A 23,807-nucleotide genomic window follows, 5' to 3' on the forward strand; every position below is an offset into this window, starting at 1 on the left:
CATAAGTAGCTATCCCATTTAAAACTTTTAGCTGTATTGTATTCCATTGTGTGGATAAGATTATGATTTAAGTTTTCTGAAAGGCAATTGGTTAACCCATTTTATTACATGCTATAGTAAACATTTTTGTCCATATTACTTTACTAGTATTTCTGTAGGATAAATTCCTAGAAGTAAGACTGCTAAATCATCAAACATATTTAAAGTGCCAAATTGCCCCCAAATGTAATAATTAACACTCCTCTCATCAGTGTATGAGATTCCTTGTTTTCCCATATCGTCAACCACATTAAATAGTGCCCATTTTCACTTTTGCTAATGCTGTTAATTTGTAAACGTGTGTGTCTTCATTTGGTAGGCAAGTTGCCCACTAGAGAAGTTGTGTTTGGGGCTTGATACCTCTAGGGAAGGAAGGAGGGCTTGTCACTGGCCCCTCCTGGAGACAGCTCGTTCTAGTACTTCACCTTCGTGTCTAGAGGTGAGCAAGGGGAGGTGGGTCTCAGGGCCTGTTTCATTCAGTGTGGGTGTGAAGGGCAGCTGCAGCAGCCAGCCAGGAGACCCCTAAACTAGGTAGGATTCACACGTACGCTGCCCTGGTCAGCATCCACCAGAATGGAACAGTTTCTCCTACCCTTGGACCCAAAACTATTGTATCGGAAAAGGTAGCTTATTTTCTCCTAGACCCAATTAGATTGGCTCAACCGTCCTATCTTACTTTGGAAAACAAGTTAAATAGAATCTTCTTTTAGCTGGAAACTGCCCACTGTCTAAACTCTTAAGTGGCTTTTGAACTGCCATCTGAAGAATGAGTTCACTGAGTGGTGCCGATTGGGCCACGGGAACAGCGCGTGCGAAGGCGTCGAGGTCAGACACGCCTAGGACAGACGGACAGGGGCGCGTGCAGGATGAAGAAAGCAGTCTGGGAAGGCAGGGCCCAGATTCCTTCAGGGAGGCCCGTGCTGCGCGCACAGACCAGCCTCCAGGACTTCAACGGCTTCCTACCTTGGAGGACACGAGGCATCTCGTTCCAGAGCTTCACGGAGGCCGTGCAAAGGAAAGGAGGGGGGGGGTCCTTTGTGAATTCGCCGCTCACATTTGGCAGTCGATCAAAAGGCCCTTTCCTAACGGAAATGTTCCGCTCGTGCAGCTGTGAGCTATCTGTTAATGCAAAGGGGGCGCCGTAGCCACACTGCTCAGGCGCGTTCCGCCCGACCCTCCAGCACCGGCCAGAGGCCGGCTTCGGCTCGGGGCCTGTGCGCGTGCGCGACGCCAGAGGGGCGGGGCCCGCGCGTGTCTCGGTTGCCTGGATACCGCTGCGAAGCAGTAGCGGCGGCTTGCGCTCCAGTTGCCGGGTCGCGGCCGTTGCTAGAACTGGCGGTCGGTCCTCATTTTCCGAGGAGCCCGAGGAGGAGCGGGTAAGAGCCCTCGTCGGCCGTCCGTGCCTCACGAAGCCGTCCTCTCGGGCCAACCCCAAACCTAAGATTCCGGCCGGGCCCTAGCCCCGGCCCCACCCCAACCCCAGGGAAAGGCGGGCGGCCCGGCCTGGCCCCGTTTAAACCCGGAACCCCGACCTGGTTCGGGATCCCGGACCTCGGTCCCGCCCCAGACCCCTGTCCCCGGCCAGGCTCCAAACTCGGGACCCGGGACCCCGGCCCCTGAGCCCCGTGGCCGCCGCGTCTCCCCCGCGCCCCAGGCTGACCAACCCGCCCTTTCTCGCTCCGCAGCACACCTTGATTCTTCCCAGCTTGGTCCTGGTCTGCGGAGAGCGATGCCGCTTCCCGACACCATGTTCTGCGCGCAGCAGATCCACATTCCCCCGGAACTGCCGGACATCCTGAAGCAGTTCACCAAGGCTGCGATCCGCACCCAGCCCGCCGACGTGCTGCAGTGGTCCGCGGGGTAAGCGCCCCAGGGCCAGCGCCTGGGAGAGCCGGCCCGTCCCCGTGCCCAGTCGTGCCTAGTGAACCCTCCTTCCTGGACCAGTGGTCCAACGCTCGGGACACTCAGGGTATCGGCAAAACTTTCACTTTAGCATTGGTGGTATCTACACCGAAGTATCTATCTAGGAAACATCATGGTTTATTGACCACGAGACCAGAAATTACTGCAAAATGCTCATTTATCTACAAAGCAATGACAGCTCCATTGTTGGAGAGTGGTATTTATGCAGGTAGACTAAAATTTATAAAGCAGTTACACTGGGTAAAAAGTTTCTGCATTGTGTTATAAAGTCAAACTATCACAGTTTCTTTATTTGTGAAATGATTTTTACAAGGAGGACTCTTATGATTATGTTCCTTGTCTTCAGAGAATCCTCCAGGATTAGGTACCTGTGGAGTTTATTGGAACCAGAAGGACTGGTTCATGTTGGGGTAACCATCCCAAGGCTGCTATAAGGTTAAACTCTGCCCAGCTTAGTTCACAACACATGAACCTTCGCAGTTTCTTGCAGCAAACATTCTAACCATTTCCAGGAACAGACATTAATACTTTAAAAGTCACAACTCAACCGACCTTAGAACCATTAAAATAAACCCTGTTGATTTCATAGGAAAGCTCTTTGTCCTTTTTCAGTAAACAGATTCAGACTCGGAAACTCAATTTTGTGGTCCCAAGAATCAGTATAAATTTAACTTAATTTTTTTTACTAACTAGCGTGTCAAATTTTGCTGACCTTCCCTAAACCGTATGATCAAAGTGAATTAGTTTCCTATGACTGCTGTTAACAGATAACCACCAAACATATTGGCTTAAAACAAGAAACGTTTACTCTCTTACAGTTCTGGAAGCCAGAAGTCCAAAATCAGTTTCCCCAGGCTACAGTCAAGATATTGGTGGGACTTTGCTCTCTCTGGAGGCTCTAGGGAGAGTCTGATCCCTCCCCTTGCCTTTTCCAGCTTCTAGAGCTGCATTCCTTGCATTGTTTGGCTCGTGGCATACCTCCATCGCCAGTACTGTGGCATCCTCACATCTACCTCTGCCTCCCTCTACTAGGGACACTTGTGATTGCATTTAGGAACCATCCAGATAATCCAGGATGATTTTCCCATCTCAAAATCCTCACTCACATCTGCAAACTCCCTGTTACCGTGTAAAAGAAGATCCACAGCTTCCAGGATTAGGACCAGGATATCTTTGGGGCCCTTATTGCACCTACCACAAGAGGCTACTGGTTAATCCAGCACTTTGCCTTCTGACAAATGCTTCTGTCTATTGCTTCTGAAAGACTCTCTCAAGGTTCTTGCCCAAAATTGTGGCCTCTAGTATTAACCATTATTCAAGCCTAAATAAGAGATATAAATGATTCATAAGAGTTTATTTGTTCTCTATCAAACGTTCCAAGATTTAATCTTTTTTTTTTTCTTGGAACATTATATTTGGTAACACTTTAGAGACAACTATTTTAAGCTTCACTTTAATTTAAAAGGCTTAATCAAGAAATTTCTGAATGTTCCATGCAGCTAATTTCTCTTAAGAGCAGTTTCGGAGTTTAGGAGAAAAAGCAAGCATTAGCCATGTGTCCCAACTCTCTCAGAACAGAATCTGTTAGGGAGAGATGTCGTTCAGAAGAGGGTGAATTGGTCTTTGAAAGATTTCGTAGCGATTGGTGTTAAGACAAGGTGGAAGAGGAAACAGCATATAACACGAGGGCCACGACAGGAAGGGAAAAGCAGCGGAAAGCAAAGCAGAAAGCCAGGGAAGTGACTGCTGTGGAAGGTTCCAGCAGGCATTCAGGGGAGGGTTCTTCTCAGACAAGCCTCACCCCCAGCCTCTGCCATGACGCGGTGGCTAATTGGCTGTACATGATTATGTCATTGAGTCCTGAAGGCTTGGGCTCACGTGCGCCTTATACTCGAGGGCATGTGACACAAGTTGGCCTGGCCACTCAGGCAGGCTTCCTCCGCCTCGGCTCTATTGCTGCTTTGGAGCGACAGCTCTTTGGGGGGTGTGGGGCTGTCCTGTGGATTAGAGGCTCCTTAGCGGCCTGCTGGCCTGCACCCACCAGGTGCCACAAGCACCATCCGCCCCAGCTTGTGGCAACCAGAAGTGCCTCCAGACGCTGCCAGTGCCTTCCTGGGGATGGGGCGCTGCTCTAGAGGCTGGGCCGAGCCTGGTGATTGGTTTGACGGGTGATGAGTAAAGTCCGCAAAATCGTTGAAAACCCTGATTAGGAACAACATGGCAAAGCGAAGCACCCCCCGCAGCCTGGCCCTTTAGGTCTTCAGGTCCACGTTTGTCTAACTGCCTGCCTTGTAGCTTTCTCTCAGACTATTAAATTCACGAAATATGACTGGACTTGTCCTAAAAGCATGAAAACAAAGTCGAATTTGAGGGGTGGAGAGAGAAGGGGATGAGGTATAAAATTTCTGTTAGCCTAACAAATACCTATTTATCTACATTTCGTTACATCAGAGATGTTTCTATTTACTCATATCTTTTTTTAAAATTTTATTGGAGTAGAACTGATTTACAGTGTTGTGTTAGTTTCTGCTGTACAGCAAAGTGATTCAGTTCTACATATACATCTATCCATTCTTTTTCAGATTCTTTACCCATATAGGTTATTACAGAATATTGAGCAGAGTTCCCTGTGCTCTACAGTAGGTCCTTGTTGGTTATCTGTTTTACATAGAGTAGTGTGTATGTTCATCCCAAGCTCCTAGTTTATCTCCCCCCCTGCCATTTCCCCTTTGGTAACCATCATTACTCATATCTTTTAAATTATTACCTGTGGCCCTGGATGATTTAGTGTTTTGTTTTCCTGGATATGTCATTTCTTTGATGGAGGTAAAGTCATGGGGGCAGCAAATGATGTGGCTTCAGCCGCCGGCTCCGGCTGACACGTGCCCAAGGGGAGTGAGTTTCACAGAAGGACCCTGCCTGGCACCTTGCCCCTCTCCAGCCAGAGCCCAGGTGTACACCCCCTCCTGACTTGTTGCCCCAAACTGTCTCTGTGCCCCAGCTTATTCCCAATTTAAGCAGTAATATCCGTGTCCCAGAAAGGAACAATTAAGGGAGAAAATACTAAAAAACAAAACAAACAAAAAAAACCAGGCAGGAAAAGTGAAGGGTAGGGGGAGGTCGGCACCTGACTTAGCCAAACAGTGATTTCCCTGCTCCGGGCGCCTTAGAGCTGAATAGGCGCAGAGATGCTTGAAATCAAGCCCCTCAAAAAGCAGGGCCAAGCCCCCCAACTGTCAAAGTGGCATGACGGACCATGACCTTGCACTCGGGTCATGCGGGGCCCTGACCTCCACCTCCTCTGGCAGTCTCAGGACTCTGATGGCGTTCGCTGAATAAGTGTAGCACCTGTTACGGGAGCCCCAGGAGCGCCGGGGTGTGGGGGGGCCTGAGACCGGAGCTGCCATTGTCCACGCTGTGCAGACAGAGAAACTGAGGCACGGGTGGAGGTGAAGTCGGAGAGCTGAGTGGAGGGGCCGGGACAGGAGCTGGGCCAGGGGACCCAGCTCTGTCCTCCCTCATCACTGTCGCCCTCTGGGTTCATTGACAGAAGTGCATGAATTCAGGGGCTGGTTGTGTGCTGATGAGCCTTCAGAGATGTCTGTCGTTGTTAGGTATTTTTCAGCTTTGTCAAGAGGAGATCCACTTCCTGTAAAAGACAGAATCGAAATGCCCATGGCCACTCAGAAAACAGACACAGGCCTGACTCAAGGACTCCTTAAAGTTTTGCACAAGCAGGTATAAGAGTTTGCTATCAGTCAGCTGAACTTGAGATAAAGCGCCGCAGAAAGCTCCATCGTCCATGCAAGCCCTGCCTTCCCTGCAGTAAACCTTCAAGGTTTATTCAAAGAAGGAATCTTGGATTCAGGGCCTTTCTCTGGTTTAAAGAACCCAAGATAGCTATTCATGATTATATAGAAATATAATTTCTTTTAAATACCGAATTAAGATGCAAGAGGCTGCTAGACTAAAAAAAAGATCTGAAAATACGAAATTTTAGACATGGGAGTTGCAAGATCCTTCTTGAAATACGTGTTTATAAAAACTATGCTAACGTGATAATCCGCCACCTTCTTCATCTGAAAGACAGATTGCCCTCGGGCGTCTGGCTTCCAGCCCTCCTGAGAGCCCTCGAGACCCACCATCTCACTTGGAAAGTTCATAGAAAGTGTATTTTATCTGAATGATTGGGCTGTGTTGCTAAAAACAACATAAGTGGTATAACCCTGAGTTTTAAAGCAACTCGTCCCCATTATACATCTCGAAGTCCTGTGTTCCTGTTCGGGGTGCGGTGACTTCTGGAGACGAGATTTTCCCATTTTAGTTTTTCTAGATTTTCCCATGTCTAGTTTAAGGGAAAACGAATAACCACGGCAAGGGGTAGTTTGGGAAAAGACACGCTAAAGTTGCTCAAACCTCTTTCACGCAGAATATTGCTAGCAGATCACAGGAGTTACCAATTTTCATAAAGTTGTCTAAAAGAGTAGAAGGAATAAATTTATTTTCAGTGTTGAGATTTACCCCATTTAACTGTTAGCATGTTTCAGGGTTGGATTTTATTTGATTTATTGAAGTTTTATTTGTATTTCAGGCAGACAATAGAGAATCATGTACCCCATGTCTGTGTGCCCATTTTATTAAGTCATAACATTATGCCATGTTTGTTTCCCAGTCCTTTTTTCTCTTGAGAAGTAACTTGTTGCCAGTCTCTAGTTCCCAGCCCCCTTCTCTGCCTGTGCACCCCCTGTCCCCAGACACACACATCCCCCCCTCCCCTCCCCAGGGCTAATGGTGCAGTGAATTCAGAGTTCATCTTTGAAAGGGGATGGGTGCTCTGTTTAAGTTTTCAACAGCGTTATATTACTTCTTGGGGCTTTTAAACTTACGTAGATTGTGTCATGCTGTGTTTTCTAAACAGTGTCGCCACAAGGAATATGTGGAATTAGCAGATCTTGAGCAGAAATGGAAAAATCTGTGCCTGCCAGTAGAAAAATTCAGAGCTCTCTTGCAGTTGGATCCTTGCGAAAACAAAATCGAGGGGATAAAATTTTTAGCGCTTGGATGCAGCATGCTTGGTGGGGTATGTACCTATAAATAGCATATTAATAATTCTGTGTGATCATAGGCCTGGCTTAAAAATAATTTAGGTGTTTCAGTAACTGAAGGAACACTTTCATTACTTTAGTAATCTTGTCTTAGAAAGGCAATTTTTTTCAGATGTTTATTGTATTTTAGGCTTATAGTTACTTTAGTTTACAGAAGTTAAGTACTTATGAATGCCTCAATTTAAAAGATGTTAACAGTAGACAAACCATATAGATACTGTTAAGATGTGTTTAGTTTTTAGAAGAGAATGCATCAGTGACTTTTATTAAACTACATGTCACTTGGTAAATGATAATATCTGTTTCCCTCATCGGTGCAAAGAGGCATAAAATTACTTTCTATTTTAGTTAAAATCTGTTATTAGTAACTAATACTGTAGATACCTTGCTGATGTTAAAAAGTATAACTCATACAACTTAGGATTGAAGACACAGGGAATTCCCTGGTGGTCCAGTGGTTAAGACTCCACACTTCCACTGCAGGGTGCATGGGTTTGATCCCTGGTTGGGGAACCATGATCATCCCACAAGCCAGGTGGCTTGGCCAAAAAAAAAGAAGACGAAGAAGAAAAAGGAATGAAGACACAGATGTTCCTCAAGTTTGTGAACTAAGGGAGGTGTGGTAGGGAGGGGGTGGAAGTCTAGAATCTCTCTTTAGCCCTAGTATTTGAGTCACCCTGTGAGACACAGGGGTCAAGTGCAGGGAAAGTCACCACTCTAAGTTTGTGAAGAAAGGGGTTGAGAAAAGAGAGCTAACTCCCTTTACTGCAGAGACGAGCAAAGTTTGCTACCCTCTCCCTTCAGTCTTTGGACCCTAGAGCACATAACTGGCTAACTCTTAGTCCTCACTTCATGGGGTGCCCTCATCTCGGGTCCACGCATCAGCCTCCTCAATTCTGTTTTAACTGTTAAGAATTACTTTATGTAACACTACCTCGCATGACCACTAACACAACTAACCACCTGCAACTAACCTCCAACCCGTCCCCCTGCCGCCCACACCTGAAGCATCAGCTCCCCTGATCTCACGCTTCCCATTGATCCCATATGGACCCCAAGAAATACATCATTTAATTTTAGTTGGTTTTAACTTTATGTTGTTACTAATCTTCTGGAACGTTTTTTCATTCCCAAGTAGATTTCTCTTTATTCATCTGTATCATTACAGACGCTGTGGTTCATTCATCTCCTCTGCTTGTGTGAATATAGTGCAATTTACTGGTTCTGTTAATGGTCCCAGCGAGAACCTCTGAAACCCCAGTAAAGTCGGGTGTTAGGCTGGTTGCTCCCTTTTGCTGTGTACCTGCCCACAGGCGGTGTTTCTGGTCAGCCATAGACAGCGGTCAGCCCTGGGCTGGACACCTCAGACCAAGTTCCCTTCTCTAGGCTCAGAGGCCACCTGGGAGAATCCCAGCTGGGTTTTAATGGAGGAAATTTTTTTTTAATAAATTTATTTATTTTTAATTTTTTTGGCTGAGTTTGGTCTTCGTTGCTGTGCGCAGGCTTTCTCTAGTTGCAGCGATCGGGGGCTACTCTTCGTTGTGGTGCGCGGGCTTCTCATGGCGGTGGCTTCTCTTGTTGCGAAGCACGGGCTCTAGGTGTGCGGGCTTCAGTAGTTGTGGCAAGCAGACTCAGTAGTTATGGCTCACGGGCTCAGTAGTTGTGATGCACGGGCTTAGTTGCTCTGCAGCATGTGGGATGTTCCCGGACCAGGGCTCGAACCCGTGTCCCCTGCACTGGCAGGCAGATTCTCAACCACTGTGCCACCAGGGAAGCCCTATTGGAGGAAATTTTATGTTGCTTTGTTCATCTGGAACTCTGGAAGCAAGATTTTAATAATATAAAATTAATAACTAATATTTGATTTTATGGTTTGCTCCTTTAAACTTAGTTGTGAAATTTAGATTTTTATAATGATGAGAAATTAGACTATTTCATATTTGGGGATCCATCTTTGTAATTTCTACCTCCCTAATCAGGAGGATCAGCCACTAGATTTCAAACCAAACCAAGCCTGTTTTGCAAGATAAGACCTTTTACCGTGTGTGGGGTGTGACACTAGATGGAGACATTTGTTAAGGATGGAGCTTCCTTTCTGAAGTGACTACTGGGGAAGGGACAGGGAAACAGCACACATGCGTCTCTGTTTTTCCTGTAACGTGTCACTTATCCCCGTCAGCCAGCGTGGGACCCTGCCCTGTCCCCTGAGTAAGCCACCTCTGCCAGGAGTCTTTGCTGTTGGCCTTTGACTCTCTCCTGGTGCCAGTGGCCCCCTTCTCACTGTGGAAAGCGGGGAACCTTTCATACTTTCATATCCAGGCGAAGTTCACAGCCTGAGGTGCCAGCTCTGCCCTGGCCTGCCCACCACCCCCCACCCCAAGTGCAGGGCTAACAGCCGTGCTCTGGGTCCACGGGGGCCAGGAGGAGCCAGGCCCAAGGCGACACTTGCTTTGTTGATGCACCGAGTGCCCGCATTGGCGGGGTAGCTTGGAGATGCCCCCGGAGCACAGTGCCGTGACTTCTGGGAGACGCTTCTTCATGTAGTTTGGCATCTTAGCATTTGTCTTTATGCTTAAAAAAGAAAACCTTCAAAAAGGAGCAGATGAAGAAGTGAAGCGAGATGAGGAGGAGGAATTTCTCGTGGATCACGGCTGTCCACCTCGTCGCACATAGGATTGCTGTGAAATTGGTCGCTGTGCCTGGACGTGTCGTCGCGACTCCTGCTGCCCCGTCCACTCCACGGCGTCTCACGGCTTGTGGCTCTTCAGTTGGTCTTCAGAGCCACTCTAGTCAGATGAACCGAGTTCTCTGCAAAGATTGGAACCCCAGATGTCTGAGCCACACGCGTCGTTCACCCTTCGTTCCTTCCACGGACGTTTGTCGGTGTGGCTTTGTGTGGACCTCGCCCTGAGTGCTGAGCATCCCAACACCCCCTGCCCGTGGAGGGACGTCTGGTACATCCTCGAAGCCCCGAGCGCTGCTCTGGGTCTCACATCGAAGCTTCAAACGGGGTGGGGGAGCGTCGGGGGCTGGCCGTGTCTGTGGGCGCCTCTCCCAGGGTGCTAGTGCTTGCCGGGCGAAGCGAAAACAAGTCTGTGTTGTGACCTTCACCTTAGGTTTCTGCAGCCCCATCAGTGATCCTAAGCGGTAAAGAGGTGGATCAACATTTTTCGTCTGTTTTTTTAAGTATGGAGATCTGTTTTGTAATGTAAAAACGTTGTGGCCCGAGTCCCCCTTGCGCCCACACACGACTGACAAAGCCCGTAACGACAGACTACCCACCTGCCTCTGGTTCGGGTTTGAAAAGCCTTTGCACTTCATCATTCACGAGAGCGTCCCTCTGTGTGTACAGCTGCAGACATACGCGCGTGTCATGTAATTTCCCATCAGAACGTACTGCTTACGAACGGCCAGCGTTGCCAGGGTTCTCACCACGTGCGGGAATGTTCGGAGCCCTTTGTCTGTTTTCTCTTTAGTCCTCCCAGCGGCCCTTGGAGGAGAGTCCTGTTCTCCGAATCGCAGGGTGGCGAGCTGTGGGGAGAGGCTCTGGCGCTGCAGGTGGAGGTGGTCGGGCAGGATTCGGACTCAGACCACGGGCTCCGGAGATGCCGCTACCGGTAGACGCGGGGGACGGAGGGGCCCCTGAGGACGCCCCTGTCGCCCGGGGAGTGCGCCGCCCTCAGGCTGGGACACCACGTCAGAGTAACAACTCCTAGGCCTTCCCACTGATACCATTTTATATCCTCACGTGATCCACACCCCAAAAATCTTTGTGTCAGCCTCCCAACAGCTCCGGCTCTGGAGAGCTCAGACCCGCACCCGCGCCCAGCTGGAGTCCGGTCCTCTGCCTGCATGTGCCAGAGCGACTCCTGCTGCCCTGTCCACTCCACGGCGTCCACTCCGCCCATTGGGTCTGGTGTCTGTGACCCGTCGAGATGCCCTGTGCGCTGCAGGCAGCACCTGGCTCGCTCCCGGCCGCTCTCCCCGGGGCCCCCCGTTCAGTTTCCCGCTGGGCCTCTCGAGCCCATTCTGAGATGCCCACCCCTGCGGCCAGTGCAGAGATGTGGCCCTGACGAGAGTGCAGGCGTCCAGCCGCAGGCATGTTTAGTAATTGCCTCTGCTGACGAGGCAGCTGATAGTGGGCCCCCGGGCTCACTGCCCCCCAGGCTGAGCGTCTCCTCTGTGGGGAAGGGGGGTTGGGGTCAGCGGATGCTGGGCCTGGTAGCGCCTCCGTCCCTTCATCCTGATGGACTGGCTTCACTCCAGCACCATGTCCGGCCAACCGGAGAATGTGTGTCTCCCTCCCGCACCGGCCATAAGCCCCAGGACCACGTTGTGAATTAGGAAAGCTGCGAGGATAAGGAAACGAAAAGGGTCGCAGGCGTTTTATTCTTTGGTTTTTTTTACATCTTCATTGGAGTATAATTGCTTTACAATGGTGTGTTAGTTTCTGCTGTATAACAAAGTGAATCAGCTATACGTATACATATATCCCCATGTCCCCTCCCTCTTGCGTCTCCCTCCCACCCTCCCTATCCCACCCTCCCTATCCCACCCCTCAAGGTGGTCTCAAAGCACCGAGCTGATCTCCCTGTGCTATGCAGCTGCTTCCCACTATCTATCTATTTTACATTTGGTAGTATATATATGTCCATGCCACTCTCTCATTTCGTCCCAGCTTACCCTTCGCACTCCCCGTGTCCTCAAGTCCATTCTCTACGTCTGCGTCTTTATTCCTGTCCTGCCCCTAGGTTCTTCAAAACCTTTTTTTTTTCAGATTCCATATATATGTGTTAGCATATGGTATTTGTTTTTCTCTTTCTGACTTACTTCACTCTGTATGACAGACTCTTGATCCATCCACCTCACTACAAATAACTCAATTTCGTTTCTTTTTGTGGCCGAGTAATATTCCATTGTATATATGTGCCACATCTTCTTTATCCATTCATCTGTCGATGGACACTCATGTTGCTTCCATGTCCTGGCTATTGTAAATAGGGCTGCAGTGAATATTGTGGTACATGACTCTTTTTGAATTATGGTTTTCTCAGGATATATGCCCAGTAGTGGGATTGCTGGGTCATATGGCAGTTCTATTTTTAGTTTTTTAAGGAACCTTCATACTGTTTTCCATAGTGGCTGTATCAATTTACATTCCCACCAACAGTGCAAGAGGTTTCCCTTTTCTCCACACTCTCTCCAGCATTTATTGTTTGTAGATTTTTTGATGATGTGGCCATTCCGACCGGTGTGAGGTGATACCTCATTGTAGTTTTGATTTGCATTTCTCTAATGATTAGTGATGTTGAGCGTCCTTTCATGTGTTTGTTGGCAATCTGTATATCTTCTTTAGAGAAATGTCTATTTAGGTCTTCTGCCCATTTTTGGATTGGGTTGTTTGTTTTTTTGATATTGAGCTCATGAGCTGCTTGTAAATTTTGGAGATTAATCCTTTGTCAGTTGCTTCATTTGCAAATATTTTCTCCCATTCTGAGGGTTGTCTTTTCCTCTTGTTTATGGTTTCCTTTGCTGTGCAAAAGCTTTTAAGTTTCCTTAGGTCCCATTTGTTTATTTTTCTTTTTATTTCCATTTCTCTAGGAGGTGGGTCAAAAAGGATCTTGCTGTGATTTATGTCATAGTGTTCTGCCTATGTTTTCCTCTAAGAGCTTTATAGTGTCTGGCCTTACATTTAGGTCTTTAATCCATTTTGAGTTTATTTTTGTGTATGGTGTTAGGGAGTGTTCTAATTTCATTCTTTTACATGTAGCTGTCCAGTTTTCCCAGCACCACTTATTGAAGAGGCTGTCTTTTCTCCACTGTATATTCTTGCCTCCTTTATCAAAGATAAGGTGACCATATGTGTGTGGGTTTATCTCTGGGCTTTCTATCCTGCTCCATCGATCTATATTTCTGTTTTTGTGCCAGTACCATACTGTCTTGATTACTGTAGCTTTGTACCATAGTCTGAAGTCAGGGAGCCTGATTCCTCCAGCTCTGTTTTTCTTTCTCAAGATTGCTTTGGCTATTTGGGGTCTTTTGTGTTTCCATAAAAATTGTGAAATTTTTTGTTCTAGTTCTGTGAAAAATGCCATTGGTAGTTTGATAGGGATTGCATTGAATCTGTAGATTGCTTTGGGTAGTATAGTCATTTTCACAATGTTGATTCTTCCAATCCAAGAATATGGTATATCTCTCCATCTGTTTGTATTGTCTTTAATTTCTTTCACCAGTGTCTTATAGTTTTCTGCATACAGTTCTTTTGTCTCCCTAGGTAGGTTTATTCCTAGGTATTTTATTCTTTTTGTTGCAGTGGTAAATGGGAGTGTTTCCTTAATTTCTCTTTCAGATTTTTCATCATTAGTGTATAGGAATGCAGGAGATTTCTGTGCATTAATTTTGTATCCTGCTACTTTACCAAATTCATTGATTAGCTCTAGTAGTTTTCTGGTGGCATCTTTAGGGTTCTCTACGTATAGCATCATGTCATCTGCAAACAGTGACAGCTTTACTTCTTCTTTTCTGATTTGGATTCCTTTTATTTCTTTTTCATCTCTGATTGCTGTGGCTAAAACTTCCAAAACTATGTTGAATAATAGTGGTGAGAGTGGGCAACCTTGTCTTGTTCCCGATCTTAGTGGAAATGGTTTCAGTTTTTCACCATTGAGAACGATGTTGGCTGTGGGTTTGTTATAAAAGGCCTTTATTATGTTGAGGTAAGTTCCCTCTATGCCTCCTTTCTGGAGAGTTTTTATCATAAATGGGTGTTGAATTTTGTTGAAAGCTTTCTCTGCATCTATTGAGATGATCATATGGTTTTTATCCTTCAATTTGTTAATATGGTGTATCACATTGATTGATTTGTGTATATTCAAGAATCCTTGCATTCCTGGGGTAAACGCCACTTGATCATGGTGTATGATCCTTTTAATGTGCTGCTGGATTCTGTTTGCTAGTATTTTGTTGAGGATTTTTGCATCTATGTTCATCAGTGATATTGGCCTGTGGTTTTCTTTTTTTTGTAACACCTTTGTCTGGTTTTGGTATCAGGGTGATGGTGGCCTCGTAGAATGAGTTTGGGAGTGTCTCTCCCTCTGCTATATTTTGGAAGATTTTGAGAAGGATAGGTGTTAGCTCTTCTCTAAATGTTTGATAGAATTCACCTGTGAGGCCATCTGGCCCTGGGCTTTTGTTTGTTGGAAGATTTTTAATCACAGTTTCAATTTCAGTGTTGTGATTTGTCTGTTTATATTTTCTATTTCTTCCTGGTTCAGTCTCAGAAGGTTGTGCTTTTCTAAGAATGTGTCCATTTCTTCCAGGTTGTCCATTTTATTGGCATAGAGTTGCTTGTGGTAATCTCTCATGATCCTCTGTATTTCTGCAGTGTCAGTTGTTACTTCTCCTTTTTCACTTTAATTCTGTGTCGCAGGCTTTTTAAAACTGAGATTTGGAGTCAGTGCCGCTGTGCGACCCTGAACTCAGGCCACAGGGCGGGAGAGAGACCCCCACGGTCCTGACTCTATTCAAAGGGTCAGTCAGGATATTGTCCACATTGCTATTTTCCTGCAGCTAAAAGGGACGTGGTGGGAGCTGTGAGGTGGCTCATGGTGTCGTCACAAGAGCAGCTGCAATTCTGAAACTGGAAAAACCCACGGAACTGGTGCTGGAGATGCTCAGGAGGCTGCAGCGCCCGTGTTTCTCACGCGTCTCCACTTGGATTTGAGATCCGGCTCAGGCGTGCACGCTGGGCTGCGGACACTGTACACCTCCTCCTGGACGAATTTCCAACCAGAGAATAATGGGCAGGCGGTTGGAGAAGGGGGCGCTGGCCAGGGAGGGGTCTGTCCTTGTGGCTGGTGAGCAAGTAGCCTGACAACCCACCACCCTTGGAAGTGAGAAATCTGTTGTAGGAAACAGAGTCTCCAAACCAGGCAAGGTGCCTCATGAATCCTTTTGGGTGTAAAAATTGCTGCAAATCTTTTTGTCAGAAACGTCAACACTGGTAATGTCATCTCGCCTTTGCAGAGGGAAGTGATGGCAGAACACTTTGATGTGTTTTTTCCTTAAATAGCTCTTCCTCGGAAGCGCTGGAACGTCAGTCACCCAGCGCTCCTGTGCAGGCTCCTCGCCAGCTGCCTCCCCCCACCGCCCCAGGCCCTGCGGTCCCACCCTCGGCGACGACTGCCCCCCGCTGTGTGGGCTAAAACGGCAGTATCTAATGTAGCAACGCGTCCCTGAGACGTTTCAAGCAAGGAGCCAGTAAAATACACAATTTTGTTTTCACCAAGTCCTCCCTCGGGACAGCCTTTCGGGGGCCCGGTGTGGGCAGTGGTCCTTGGAGAAATGAATGCCATCATTTTTCTTACTAGAGCATCGTTCTGCCCGCAGAGTTGGGCTAATATCAGGACTGCGCCATTGCCCCACCCCCGCCCCGGTGCATTCTGTCTCAGCAGGGCCCTCTGTCGGGGTGGGGCATGGCTGGTAGCTTTGCAGACGCCCCGAGTCCCATCTGATGGCGATGGGGGAGATGTGCTCCTATGGTCCAGCCGAACGCCTGGAATCCAGGCACCTGTAAGCCCTGTCACTCGCTCCCCGAGCCAGCCCAGTGACTGTTGGCGGTGGTGGAATGTGGTGGTCACGGCCGAGCTCAGGAGGTCTGCTGCCTGTGTCCCGTCCCAGCTGGCTTACCTGGGACAAGTTACTCAGCCTCTCTGGGCCCCCTTGGCCTCATCTCACGAGGCTACCGTGACGAGTAAATGAGATGCCAAGTCAGGCTCTCAGAGGGTCCCTGGGACGTGGAGGGTGCCAGCCATTTGCAACTTCTGTGCGAGAACCTCATTTCAGTCCCCCTGCCTTTCCCCTCCCGCTGCCGGAAGCACACGTGATTTTTCTCTGATATTGACCACGAGAACCTGGTCCAGCTCCTGGCGCTCGAAGAAGCAAGCTGCTGTGTTGTAAGAGGACCTCAGGGAGACCCCCACGTGTCGGGAACTGCGGGCAGCCTTTCAGAGCTCAGGGGGGTCTCCGGCCAACAGCCGGCAAGAGGCCAGCCCCCTTCCAGTCCTACAGCCCCAGGGAGTGAGTTCTGCCCTTCCCTAAGGGCGGCCCCAAGTGGATCCCTCACCAGTAGAGCCTCTGGATGAGAACCAAACCCTGGCTGCCACCTGATTGGAGCCTCACAGAGGGCCCTGCGAAGCAGTGCCAAGGCTCCTGACCCGCAGCAACTGAGAGAGAATGAATGTGTTGTTTAAAATTTACACAGAGCTGGCTCCAGCCCTTTGCGTGTCCCTGAGGCCATGGGATGTACTTCCACCACAGTCACTGTTCTGGTCAAGCAGGTCTGCGTGCGACTTTCCCTAAACCTGCACCTTTCCCCTGGGGACTGTCCTCTGTAGCCATCCCACTGTTTTTTTCTTGCTCTTTCTCCTTGTGAGTGCAGCCCAGATTCATTCCCATGGGAGCTTCTCTGGAGGGTTCTAGTCTGTCTCCTAGGCTTGCTGTCTGAGCTCTGTCCTCCCGACAGGGGCAGCCGCTCGATGTTAGCGCCACCAGGGATGTCCCAAGTCATTCCCATTTTTTAAAAAAAATATTTAATTCTTTTATTTTTTTTCCCATTAGATTTTTTTCTATTAAGGTATAGTTGATTTACAGTGTTGTGTTAATTTCTGCTGTAAGTCATTCCCATTTAACATAAAATAAAATCTGGGGGCTTCCCTGGTGGCGCAGTGGTTGAGAATCCGCCTGCCAATGCAGGAGACACGGGTTCAATGCTTGGTCCGGGAAGATCCCACATGCCGCAGAGCAGCTAAGCCCGTGCACCACAAGTACTGAGCCTGCGCTCTAGAGCCCGTGAGCCACAACTACTGAGCCCACATGCCGCAACTACTGAAGCCCGCGTGCCAAGAGCCCATGCTCCGCAATGAGAGAAGCCACAGCAATGAGAAGCCCGCGCACTGCAATGAAGAGTAGCCCCCGCTCGCCGCAACTAGAGAAGGCCTGCGTGCAGCAACGAAGACCCAATGCAGCCAAAAATAAATAAATAAGATAAATAACTCTATTTAAAAAATAAATAAATAAATAAAACAAAATCTGGGAATCAAATTTTTTTCAGGCCAATTACAATTTCAGGCCATCCCGATCAACCCTTTTCTTTTTCTTTCTTAAGGCAATTATAAATTCCCCTAGTTCTTAATTCAGACCGAGGGCGTCTGTAAAATGTACTCAGGTGTTTATTCTGCTGCGGTCTTTCCTTTCAGTTTAGTGAATCCAGGTAGTAACCGTTTCTCCACCTGGTTTGTGGTGTTTCTAGTCATTGAACACTGCGATGAAGCACCTGTGTGAGATCCTGACCGCTGACCCCGAGGGGGGGCCTGCGCGCATCCCCTTTGAGACTTTCTCCTACGTCTACCGTTACCTGTCGGGACTCGACTCGGATATACCTGCATCGGACACGGAGGGCTACCTCTCCTCTCTGAAGGACAGTGTGTAAGTGCTCGTGGGCCCAGGAACGCAGGTGTCTCGGTGGCGGGACGACTTCCTTCTTCCCATTCTTCTCTCAGATAACGTGGTACCCGCGAATCCGGCCTTTTGTAGAAGGGAAGGCGGCACACGCTGTGCCCCGAGGTGTCACTTAGTGATGCCGAGGATACCCAGGCCTCTGGAGGCTGTGCAGATCTCTGCAGACTTCAGAGGGAGACAACTTATCCCGTCCTTAAGAAACATGTATCCAAAACGCATCTTGATTCTTAAACACGGGATGTCACATGGTTTAAAACCGGCGCATGTTCAAAAGTAAGAATTCATTTCTCAACAATGAAACACCGAATGGGTCCCTGCAGGTGGAGGGCGTGAGTGAGGAGCGACCCCGTGCCCCCGGCCCTCTTCCGCCCCGTGCTGTGCTGCCTGTGTGTGTGTGGTGGGGGGACGCGGGGGGAGGGCCGCCCCTCTAAGGGGGGACGCGGGGGGATCGCCGCCCCTCTGAGGGTGGTGAGGGTGCTGCTCCGGGCAAGCCGAGCGGGAGGAGGAGGCGCCGTGATGAGAGCAGCTCCCCAGGCTGCCAGGCCTCCCGGTGCTGCCTCTGTGCCGGGCTGTAGTCACGGAGGTCAGATCACGAGAGAGCCAGGGCTGGGAGCTGGTGACGGTGACGGTGACAGCCCCGCCGCCTGGCCCCTGAGAGCCCACGCCCGGCAGGCCCGTCACCACCTCCCAGGCTCGGTCCCCTCCTCCGTCCCCAACCGCCCACGTCTGGGGTGCCCCGGAGCCGACCTCTGGGCCCTCCCTGTCCCTCCCTCCAAACCCCTTCCTCCCCTCCCCCCTTCAGAAGCGCACCCCCTTGAGGACCCCGCCCCCGGACTGGGCCTCCAGACCCCGTCCGTCCTCCCATTTTTCTTCCCTCTTGTCCGTCATCCACCGACTTGGCACCGACTCTCCCCTCCTCCTTGAAGCTGCGGCGCCTCTCCACGCACCCTCGGGCGGCCCCGCACTCTGGCCTCTCGGACCTCCATCTGGCGGCTGCGTTCCTTCATCCTCCTGGGCCTCCCCGTCTCCCCAGACACCACGACTCCCTGGCCCTCTCCTCGGCCGTCCCAGGGGAATCTGCCCGCCGCCAGCGGTCGCCCCTCCCTGAGCCTCCTCTTTCCTGAGCACCCCCCACCGTGCCGCCCGCTCACCGATGACAAGCCCGAGGAGTGGGCCTGGCGTCCTGCTAAAGCCGCCTGACCTGGGGACCGTCGCCTGCTCCTGCTTCCTTCCCCATCAGGCCCCAGAGCGGCTCCCAATCACACACTGACCAGAGCGCTCCTGTCCCCCTCCCTCTGGCCAGCCTCCGAGCCCGGCCCTCCGTTCCCCTCTCCTGTCCCCTTCCCGCGGGGACCCCAGCCCCTCCTGGCACGCGGCCTCTGTCTGGCCTCTGACCTCCACACTCGGATGTCACAGTGCCCCCTCGCCCTCTCCTCGGCCGTGTAGGCGGGTCCGCTGCACACGTCAGGCTTATTAACACGTCCCAACAGAACTCCACGTCCCCCCGGACCTTCCCCTCCGCAGTTCCGCTCCCCCGCTCGTGGACCGCGTCACCGCCCCCCCACTAGGTCAGGACAAGACGTGGGTGACCCTCGACGGAAGCCCCTTCCCCCGACCCCTCCCCCCGGGACCCGCTGCTGCCCCTGGTTCTGGCCCCACCGGCTCTCCCGCCTGCACCTCCCCAGCTCGGCCGTTCCCCAGACGGCGGCCACCGTCCTCGGGAATGATGACTCGAGTCACGTCCCCGCCACGCCTTCCCGGCCTCTCGCCCGCCCGCAGGGGCTGATCCCTGCCCGCCCCGCCCCGCGTTTGCCTGGTGAGCGCTGCCTGTGCGTCTCTCCCGCCCGCGGCACTTCAGCCACGCGCCGCCCTGGGTTTGGAGAAAACAAAGCTCGCCCCGACTCCAGGCCTTTGCCCTGGTCTCAGACACCCCGCCCATCTGCACGGCTGCCGAGGGTCCTCAGCTCGGCGAGGCCTCCCCTAAGGGGCTCTGCCCATAAGGCAGCACCTTCCGCCCCCGGTCCCTCCGTGAAGCCGTCTTCCGCGCTGTGTGTGGAGCACAGCCGTGCGGCGGGTTCAGCAGCCTGGGGTGGCGTCTGCACGCGGAGCGGTGCTGGGGGGACATGGGTGGATGCACCCCACGGGTGGTGGAGATGGAGGGACACGGGAGCCTCTAAGGAATTCGGGTTATGTCTGGTGGCACTAGGGAGCCATAGAAGGTCTTAGGGAGAGTGGTGGTGAATTTTGGTTAGAAGACCCCTTGAGTAGCAGATGTAAGGAGACTAGCTAGGAGGCTTCTGCGAAGGTCCGGAAAAGAGCTGACAAAGAAGGGAGAGGCTTTTTAGTGCTGCTTGGATTTGGGTGGCTGACTGGAGGTGAGAAGTGAGGGGAGAGAGCCTTCCAGGACTGCCCAAGTGGCTCCCGCCCGAGTGGATGCTTGTGTCTCTCCCAGGAAGGACCTGGGGGCGGCAGGACTTGTGAATTGATGGGCCTGTGGCGGGGTCGGGGCGGGGGGGGCTGCAGGGCGTGTCAGGGAGCTCAGACGCGGGCTGGCGTCCTCCCAGGGGGACGCCGGGCGTCCCAGTGTGAGGAGAGCACCAAGGGTGGGGCAGCGGGAGTCCAGCCTTTTTGAGGCGGGGGCAGTGAGTAAGGGGGACCTGAAGCAGGAAGAGTGAAGCGGGGGAAGTGACGCCAGGAAAGGCTTGGGGGGGGGGGCGGGCAGTGAGGGGCCTTGTCCAGAGCGGCAGACCCCAAAGCTGTCCCTTACGCTGGCCACAGAGGTCACTGTGCCCCTGGGACCGGTGATTTCCGAGGAGTGATGGGGACAGAGGAGCTGAAGTGTGGCCTCTAGCTACCCGCCGGGGTACAGCTCACACTCCCAGGAACGGGGAGGTAGGCTCGACCTCCACAGGGAGGGGCTGAAGGTAAAAAGAAGGGCATTTAACTGCCGGCTGGGAGGTCGGGCTTTATAACCTGGTGTTTGAAAATACAAAGACAGTAACCGGATTCCCCTGCTGCGGAGCAGAGGATGGTCTACTCCCCATCCTCCCCGTTGCCAAGTGGCCACAGTGGGAGGCTCTCCCACAGGTGTGGTTCCCCTGGGCCCGTAAGAGGTGGTTCCTTTTTACAGTAAAATATGTTTTAGAACCACTAACTTGTGTTCCTTTTACTTTTAAATATGAGCCCTCAAGACAGCTCTCATTTTCCCACTGATGTGGGAAATCAACACCGTTACAGTTCAATGTTTTTACATCTACTAAGTTGCTAGTAGGAATTTACTAATGTTCACCACCTTTTATCTATAGATAAAAAGTCAAAAGATATACTGTTGTCAGTGCCAAAGTTTCATAGACTTAAGACAGTCCTTTGAGTTTTACTGGACCAACGCTTAAAATAGAAAGATACTTTTGTTATACTAGTGACTAAAATTTGAGTTGTCAATAAAGAAAAAACTGCAAACATAGTACTGAGTTTTTCACCTAGAAAGATATGTGCGTTTTTTGTAAAAGAGAATAGAGTGCTTTATTTTTAGAGGTAAGAATTACTGATTTGAGACCATAAATGATCAATTTTTTAAGGTAAAACTTATAAATTATACTGTATTCCATAAAAATTGTATTGTGTGCAGTAAGAAATTACTAATAAGTGTCTTCATCTGTTTCCAATTTAGAGTCTCTAGAAAGAATGGCATGATAGGACTTTCAGATTTTCTTCGTTCTAAAGAGGAAAATTTAGAAAACCTCGAAAAGAAAACTCAGAAGACATAGGCCATTAATACAGAGAAGAACACATTTTAATGTCAAAATAGTGCTTTTTAAAACCTTGGCATCAAATACAATTTGTCATTAACCACGTGCATATGTAGTGTGAGTTTTTCTTGTAATGGAATGTGACCAGTGCATCATGGGGCCCTATTTAATGATTATTCTTCACCGTGTTCTCCTAAGAACCTTAAATGCAAAACATTCATAGCAGTGAAATGATCTGAGTAAAACAGTGTTTGGATGCTGCAGAGTAGGGAGGGGAGTGGGCAGTTTAAAATCAGCTGTATCTCTTCTTCTTTCAAAACTCCTGAGCATCAGGAAGGCAGATGCCCTCTGCTCCCTGGCAGCCACACCGAAGGCTCCCTGGGAGGAGAGTCTTCCGCTGAAGCTGGGTCTTCTCTGTGACAGGAGGGCCTGGAGGACTCACCGGCCGGAAGAGCATCCATGGCTGGGAAGCAAACTGGACCATCAACTTGGACCAGCACTTGGTCCACTGGACAGAGATAAGCATTGAGATCCTTTATTTGCTTTCTTGATATAAAGTCTTCAAAATGACAGTGTCAATGAATACATCTCAGATTATTTTTCTGAGAACTTGGGAATGGTTTGGCTTGTTGGCTCTCTGCAGATTTGTTACCATGCTTGTAAATTTTATCGGTGTTCAAAGACTTGTGAAAAGCCAAAGTTAGGAGATGCAGTTGTTATCTAAAGAAGTGTGTCATTTTTTGCACTGAAAGGTGTGAAGTATATTTTTCATCTGGACACTAAGCTACTGTATGTGAGATGATCTTTTTCCTGGACTTACAGTCACCCTTGCAGTGAACAGACGATATAGAGAGACTATTCGTAAAATTACAAGAAACTTTTCAGAGTTGGAGTTTTAAGAGCTTTTGCAATTTTTGAGTTGCTTTAAACCTTCTCAGAGTTTGATTTCCCCAAAGAATTTAAGTATTTTTCTCCTTCTAATCATAAAGCCTTCATGCACGGGGATAAGTGGAAAGACACCTTAGGTTTTGTAGGAGTGCAGTGGTAAGTCGTGTGGAGTGACCAGATGTGTGCAGGGGAAGCACTGCAGCAGGAAGGGGCATGCAAAGGAAGTGGTGTGCAAAGGAAGACACACAAACGGTGCTTGGACATCCTGTGCACCTGACACAGACCCGACAAAGGCGCAGAGGGTTTTGTGTTTTTTTAAGCCAGACAATCAGCCACCTCAGGAGGCACACGTGAGGCAGAGAGCACAGGACATTTGCATGTGACAGAAGAGATGTTGGCCTGCTATCAGGGGACAGAAAAGGGACAACTTAATACAATGGATTCATAGCCGCTCCTCAGAGGGCACCACGAACGGATGGAGGACTTGGGAGAGGCTCCCCGCCCGAACTGGGGTGGGGGCAGCTCTGGAGAGTGACCTGCCTGCGGGGTTTGCAGGGACTGAGCTGCCTAGAGTGTCATTGGACCCATTGGAGGTCGGCAGGGTACCCGGGTGAACAAACTGCTAGACTGCCGTCCAAGTTGGGCATGGAACTGACAAGGAACGTTGAGGTATAAAGGCCACAAAGTAGCATCCGCAGGGAATATTGTTCCAATGAACCCTTCCTGAGGAAGCTGCTAGAGAGTTTCAGACAAAGAGATTGGAGAGGTCAACGTAAGGACCAGTGTATACGGAATGTATATTTCTCCATAGAACTGAGACTAAATGATGGTGATAAAGGATGTGCTATCGTGTATAATGGCTGTGCGTGCTGACAACATAGGGACATAACACCTATCGAATATCGGAGACTGGGGGGTCTATATGAAAAGAATCAGCTGATTGTCTGATTGTCATATAATTATTAACCAGAAGTAAACCAACATTCATATCAGATATCTGGGGAATGGAGAGGGAAGAAGAGTTTTCTAGCCAATTTCAGTACTGATCATTGTAGAGAACCAACACACATAGCCTGAAAAGAAAAGACTAAGGATATTATCTAGAGATACGTACGGTAATCATTACAGCAGAAATACAAACCTTCCTAAATACCAATATAAATAGACAGGTAGGTAGGTAAAAAGAGAGAACCTCTGAAAGCTGAACCAAAAAATAAAAAATGTTTACGTATAGGAGGGAGGCCAGGAGGGAACACATGGAGGAGGCTTGAAGCTGGTCTTCTCTGAAAGTCCCTTTTTGTTGATTTTGGAATCCTGTAAGTACTTTACATAATTATAAAACAAAATTACATTTTAAAAAATCCCTGAAAATTGAAAGTAAATGAAACCAATGAACTTGACTATGTATCAAGTCGGTGGTGTAACCACAGGAACTATTCCAAGTGACTTTACAACAAGTCACTTGAACATTCCTAGTGGAATATACAGTAACAAACGAAAGTTACAAAACAGTTAAAAATCCCAAATTGTTTTCAGTGATCAGTGTTGGTAGTAATGGGATAAGTGAGTATTTCGGTGTCAGTAA

The 23,807-nt window shown here is 49.5% G+C and overlaps 1 protein-coding gene across 1 annotated transcript; it reads left to right on the forward strand.

The window, feature by feature from the left end:
* The first annotated feature begins 1,334 nt into the window (after window positions 1-1,334).
* Window positions 1,335-21,390, forward strand: ROPN1L (rhophilin associated tail protein 1 like). Its single transcript, XM_061187651.1, has 6 exons — window positions 1,335-1,415; window positions 1,725-1,899; window positions 5,577-5,700; window positions 6,881-7,042; window positions 17,377-17,552; window positions 21,256-21,390. Exons 2-6 carry the CDS (start codon window positions 1,769-1,771, stop codon window positions 21,350-21,352), a joined length of 690 nt encoding a protein of 229 aa, XP_061043634.1. The 5' UTR covers window positions 1,335-1,415; window positions 1,725-1,768; the 3' UTR covers window positions 21,353-21,390.
* Window positions 21,391-23,807: the final 2,417 nt, after the last annotated feature.

Source organism: Eubalaena glacialis, chromosome 4 (genome assembly GCF_028564815.1).
Source record: "Eubalaena glacialis isolate mEubGla1 chromosome 4, mEubGla1.1.hap2.+ XY, whole genome shotgun sequence".
NCBI lineage: Eukaryota > Metazoa > Chordata > Mammalia > Artiodactyla > Balaenidae > Eubalaena > Eubalaena glacialis.